At 35.9% G+C, this 6,461-nt stretch overlaps 1 protein-coding gene across 1 annotated transcript; it reads left to right on the forward strand.

Annotated features, from left to right (window-relative positions):
- Positions 1 to 700: 700 nt before the first annotated feature.
- On the forward strand, positions 701 to 4,858 carry ZBED4 (zinc finger, BED-type containing 4). Its single transcript, XM_009703530.1, has one exon. The coding sequence runs from the start codon at positions 1,013 to 1,015 to the stop codon at positions 4,529 to 4,531; it is 3,519 nt and encodes a 1,172-aa protein (XP_009701832.1). The 5' UTR covers positions 701 to 1,012; the 3' UTR covers positions 4,532 to 4,858.
- The last annotated feature ends 1,603 nt before the right edge of the window (positions 4,859 to 6,461 follow it).

A 6,461-nucleotide genomic window follows, 5' to 3' on the forward strand; every position in this document is an offset into this window, starting at 1 on the left:
ATGTTGTCTGGGAGTGTTATGGCACAAATATAACCATGTGCGACTATGGTCAGGGGAAGAGAGATCAATGTGACAATGCTGGACACCCTTACAGAGGTTCCTTGTAAAATGTTGTATTTTTAAACACTGCTGTCCGCAATGAAGGGCTTACATGTATAGGAGTAAAACTTAACATTCAGTTTTAAATACATATTTCTGTGCTAACATGATTAAATACCTGCTTCTTTTCATATATATCTGTAGATATAGACAGCTATATAGTATATGTTTGTATACATGTGTATATTTATGATTGTGCAGTGGTTGAATTAGGATGTAGGATGAGGCATAGGGATGTCCAGGCAAATACAAAAGTCATGCTTGGACTATAGATCTTGTTAAAACTGAACCAGAGCTGCCTGTGTAGCATGTATTTGCCCACAATATGTATTGAGTAAATGTTGGGTTTTTTTCTTTTTTTCAATAGTACACTGAATTGTTTTTATCTCGAAGGAAAAAAAAAAACACCACCCTACAGAACATTTAGTGCATGTTTTCAGTTTACCTTTGCTGTAGTTATTTAAAGTGTGTTAGCCAACTTTGCCTTCTGATTTTTTTACTTCTAGATGGTGCAAAAGAATCGCAGTTGCCCAATCAAGATAAACAGAATGGCTTCCTTCAACAAGAAAACAGAACATTTATTTTTTAGGATTATGTCTACAACATGAAGCATTTAAGTTGCTGTCTTTGAGAACATTCAGCTATGACCTGAAATGTCCTGATCCTGGGGAAAAAAACGAGATTCCATTAATTAAGTCTATAATTTTAAAATGCATTTTTATGACTAATCATACTTGCTTATGCACAACACAGATACGGAATTCATAAACCAGAGATTGTTTGAACACATACGCACATTTGTGTTTGTGCATTCAGTACACAAGATACATCATTTTAATAAAATTTTAAATAATCTTTTAAATTATCTATATTTATTAATAAATGAAGACTTGGCAAGAAGAATTTGTCATCCATGGACAAGAGTAAAGCAGGTTCCCCCAGAATGGATAGTAATTTTGTATTGGGTAAAATCAGTAACTTAAAAGTAGAGCAAGAGGAAGACAGCATTAACTGTACTCTAGAAAGAATGGATATAAAGACAGAACAAGATGATTTCAAACATGCGGACAGCAGTGATGAACAGGAAGACAAAGAAAAGAACTTCATTACCAACAACTCTGGCAAATATTTGTCTACAGAAAATGAAGATGATTATGGATCTCTTTTTTCTCAGTATAGTAGTACGCTGTATGATGTAGCAATGGAAGCTGTGACACAAAGCCTCCTTTCTAGCAGAAACATAAGCTCCAGAAAAAAGTCACCTGCTTGGAACCATTTTTTTATATCTCCTAGAGATAGCACTAAAGCAATATGTATGTACTGTATGAAAGAATTTAGCAGGGGTAAAAATGAAAAGGACCTGAGTACAAGTTGTCTCATGAGACATGTGAGGAGAGCCCATCCCACTGTACTAATTCAAGAAAACGGAAGCATGCCAGGTATATCCTCCTTTTCTTCACCTACATTGTTACTGCCACCTCAGTCTGCAGATGTTGGAGATCTGAGTTCTATGTTATCCCCCATAAAACTGGTCAAGAAAATGGCTTCTAAAATACCATCTCCAGATCGAATAATTGAGGAATCTGTTTCTCTTGTTTCTTCTGAAGAAATATCAGATCTCTCAGTTTCTGAAAAGTGCAGCAAAGAAGAAGTCATGGTTGGGTCATCTCCACAGCTACCCAACAACCAGTATGATGATGCTGTGGAGAATGGAGCAGAAAAAACTGTTGTAATTCCAAAGAGCACATCAGGTTCCAGAAGGAGATCAGCTGTCTGGAAACACTTTTATTTGTCACCTCTAGATAATTCTAAAGCTGTTTGCATCCACTGCATGAATGAATTCAGTAGAGGAAAAAATGGAAAAGACCTGGGAACGAGTTGTTTAATAAGACACATGTGGAGAGCCCATCGTTCCATTGTCCTGCAAGAGAATGGGGGTGGTACCAGCATACCACCTCTCTACACCGCACCTCCAACTCTGTTGCCTTCTTTACTACCCTCAGATAGTGATCTGAATTCCATGTCATCCTCTCCTGGAAAACTAATGAAAGAATCAGCTTCCGTTTCTTCTTCTCCAGACAGAATCTCTGAGGAAATCCATACTAATCTCTCTTCTGGAGATGCTCTAGTGGAAGACTCAATGCTGTCATCTTCTGATGATATAGGTGAAGTCTCCTTTGTTTCATCTCCTGAGAAACAGTGTGAGGGATTAGGTCCACTAATATTTGAACCCACTGCTGTATTTCAGCAAAATAAAAGGATTATGAAAAGGCTTAAATCAGAAGTTTGGCATCACTTTTCACTGTCACCTGCAGACAGTCTAAAAGCAGTATGTAGATACTGCAGTTGTATGATAAGTCGTGGTAAGAAAGGAGATGTGGGCACAAGCTGCTTGATGAGACATCTATATAGACGCCATCCTGACGTAATTGGAAACCAAAAGAGCTTTCTTGATGTGAGTTTGGCAAATTCTCCTTACGCCACTTTGGCTTCTGCAGAATGTTCATCCTCAAAGTTGACTGACTTGCCTACAATGGTTACACATGATAATCAAATTATATTTCCTGTTAATAGTAAGAAGACCTCAAAACTGTGGAATCACTTTTCAATTTGTTCTGCAGATTCAACAAAAGTAATATGTATGCACTGTGGACGTACAATAAGTAGGGGGAAAAAGCCAACAAATCTAGGCACAAGTTGCCTTCTAAGACATTTGCAGCGGTTTCACAACAATGTATTAAAAACTGATGTCTCAGAGACAGTATTATCCTCATCTACGGATAATCACATGCCACTGAGCACAGAATTGTTAGGATCTTCAAATTTTGATGAAACCAATGACAAGTTTTGTGACTCTCACCCAGTTGCCAAAAAAATCACAAGTCTTGTAGCCGAAATGATTGCACTTGACCTTCAGCCATATTCTTTTGTAGACAACATTGGCTTTAACAGGCTGCTTGAATATTTGCAACCTCAGTATTCTTTACCTTCTCCGTCTTACTTTTCTAGGACAGCAATTCCAGATATGTATGATAATGTAAAACAAATAATTATTTCACATCTTAAAGAAGCTGAAAGTGGAGTGATCCATTTTACATCCGGAATATGGATGAGCAACCAAACACGAGAATATCTAACCCTGACAGCTCATTGGGTAACATTTGAGTCTTCATTTCGACCACAGTGTGAGGATTACCATTGTTCAGCGCTATTAAATGTATCACAGATTGATTGCGACTACAATGGACTCAGTATTCAAAAGCAATTAGAGTACTGGTGGGAAACATGGATTACTTCCATTGGCCTTCAGATTGGGATTACTGTTACTGATAATCAGAGTATAGAGAAAACTTTAAATGAAGGTGATCATTCAAGTGTACAATGTTTTAGTCACACTGTTAATGTAATTGTAAATGAGGCTATTAAAAGCCAGAGAATGGTTCAGAATTTGCTTAGTATTGCAAGAAAGATCTGTGAACGCGTCCATCGGTCAGCAAAAGCAAAAGAGAAGTTAGCTGAGTTGCAAAAAGAGTATGAGTTGCCTCAGCATCAGCTAATACAAGATGTTCCATCAAAGTGGAGTACATCATTTCATATGCTTGAGCGTCTTATCGAACAGAAAAGAGCAATTGATGAAATGTCAATAGAGTGCAGCTTTCGGGAGCTAATAAGTTGCGATCAGTGGGAAGTCATGCAGTCTGTGTGTCATGCCCTCAAACCTTTCGAAGCTGCAAGTAGGGAGATGAGTACACACGTGTCTACTCTAAGCCAGGTGATTCCAATGATTCATATACTTAACAGGAAAATAGAAATGCTATTTGAGGAAACAATGGGCATAGATACCATGCTGAAATCTTTGAAAGAAGCTATGGTGAGTAGATTGTCCTCCACGCTGCATGATCCAAGGTACATTTTTGCTACACTTCTGGATCCCCGGTATAAAACATCCTTATTTACAGAAGAGGAGGCTGAACAATATAAACAAGACTTAATCAGGGAGCTGGAAATAATGAGTTCTACCTCAGATGATGATAAACCTGTTTCCAATGGATGTGATATAGGTTCACCATCTACAAATTCATATGGGGAAGATAATCTTTGGTCACTCATGGGTGACATGAAGAAAACAAAAGACCTGAAAGAGAGAGCGAAGTTACCAGAGGAAATGGTGCTTTCTTACTTGGAGGAAGAAGTGCTTGAGCATAACTGTGATCCTCTAACTTACTGGAACTTTAAAAAGTCATCTTGGCCAGTACTGTCAAAATTGGCTGTCAGGTTCTTGGGTTGTCCACCAAGCATTGTTCCTTCAGAGAGATTGTTCAATACATCCAATGAAAGCAACAACTTTAGTCAGTCAAGGTTAATGATTGAACACTTTGAAAAGCTTATCTTTTTGAAAGTGAATCTTCCTTTAATATACTTCCAGTATTGAACCTAATGAACAAACTGCTAGACTAAATCTATTGTTGCTCACTGGATATTAACTATAACTTGGATTTTTAAATTGCTCCAATAGGGGCCATGTATGACATCTAATCAGTGACTGTAATTCCAAATTTTAGTTTCCTTTTTTTCAGCTTTCAATATGTCTACATGTGCCTTATTCATAGTACTTCAGGCCAGATATTGTATATATGTTTTTTAAAAGTTCACGCTAGAGATAGCCTGTCTTGTCAAATTATACAAAATTATGTAGGTTTTAATCCATAATTGTAAATGAACTTTAAAAAAGCTCAGTCATTTGTTTTAATAGAATGGCAAAAAAAAAAAAAGATGTAAACAGTTCTATTCTGTAGTTTTTTATTCAATTACTATGTAAAAACCATAAACCAGGTACTGTATTTTAGTTGAACATTGCTTTAATTGCAACAAAACAGCTTTTGTAGTTGTCAAAAGAAAGCTGTACATGAAAGATGGGGTTCAAGCCATCTTTTTATCATGTGGTGTTTTTAACTGCAAGCCCTAAAGTACTTAAAAGGATTAAGAAGAGTTATTGAGGAAGATGTGTTTACAGGAGACTATTGACTTAGTATCTGAAAATAAATCTTCAATTTGAGATGATAAGGAATGTCAGTTATACAGCAATCGGTAGTAAAACTTCCCGTTCTGGGTCCTCCTGTTCAGGTTTTACATTTTAACTGAACTACAGAAATATTCTGGGTATTTATAAAAACTCTTTGGAAGTCTTATCAAAGTTTGTGAATTAATGCTTGTTATTTAATGCCGTGTACAAAAAAAGGCAAGAAACTTACCATGAAGACTCTAATGTCATTCTAAAGCCTTTTCTAATCTTTAATGCATCAAAATGATAAGGTTCCCTATTGTAAAAATTGAGCCCTTATTCCTAACATAATTTCAATTGTGTAGAACAGCCTGTCTTAAAGCTCCTAGTACAGAAATAACTGATCTTCTGATTTTCAGTAATAGCCTTATGGATATGGTGCACTGCTTAGAATTTTATGTAGTAGGGTTAATTCTTAACTGTTGGTGTCCATCAGGCAAATGGGATATAGAGCCCTCAAAAGTTCAAACAAGATGGAAAAAAATAGCCAGCATTTTAATTTGAAAGGAATGTTCTCCGTGGTTTTTTTAACTCTAGAAATCTTCTCATTTCAATTTTCATTGAATACTTTTTGGGAAACAAGTCATCATTTGCCTATGACCTTTTAGAAAAGTTGTAGCTTTGTTAAAATACTGTACCTATGCCTAATACAATTTTGCATTTAGTATGTTTTAGTGTATTTATAAATGGTGAACTCAGTTTCTGAAATTAAACATTTTATTTGCAATTTTCTAGTCGTAGTCAACACTGCCTTTTATTTTCAGATGGATTTAAGACAACCATTGAATAAAAATTAATTGATACAATTGTAATGATAAATATACCACAGAACATGCTATGTGAAAAGATTTGTTTTCCATTTAGCTCTTTGGACTTAAGCCTGGATTCTGGTTCTTTTCATTTCACTCAAGCTATTCAACCTCAGGAAAATTTGTTGAATCCTTTGCCAGGTGGCTTTGGTTTCCACATGATGTTTCTCTAAACATGTTACAGTTTCAGGTATTTCAATTGTTATTCCATCAGTTATGCTTACAGCTGTACTATTTAAGTAAGTTATTATATAGTGTACTGGGGAAAAACTACTGCTGCATTTTGTCTCCAGTATTTTTAATTCTATCAACAGTCAGCATTTCTTTGTTCTTCTAGGGTTAAATGAGAACAGCACATGTTTTTTCTGCAGTAATAAAACAATTTGTCCTAGTTTATGTATAGTTGGAACTAGGTGAGTTTGAAGCAGCTTATTGGGAAACATGTTTAAATGGTTACTGGTTAATTATTATCTCAATTTTTTTCCCTCCAT

This window comes from Cariama cristata, unplaced genomic scaffold (genome assembly GCF_000690535.1).
Source record: "Cariama cristata isolate BGI_N322 unplaced genomic scaffold, ASM69053v1 scaffold20487, whole genome shotgun sequence".
Taxonomy (NCBI): Eukaryota; Metazoa; Chordata; class Aves; order Cariamiformes; family Cariamidae; genus Cariama; species Cariama cristata.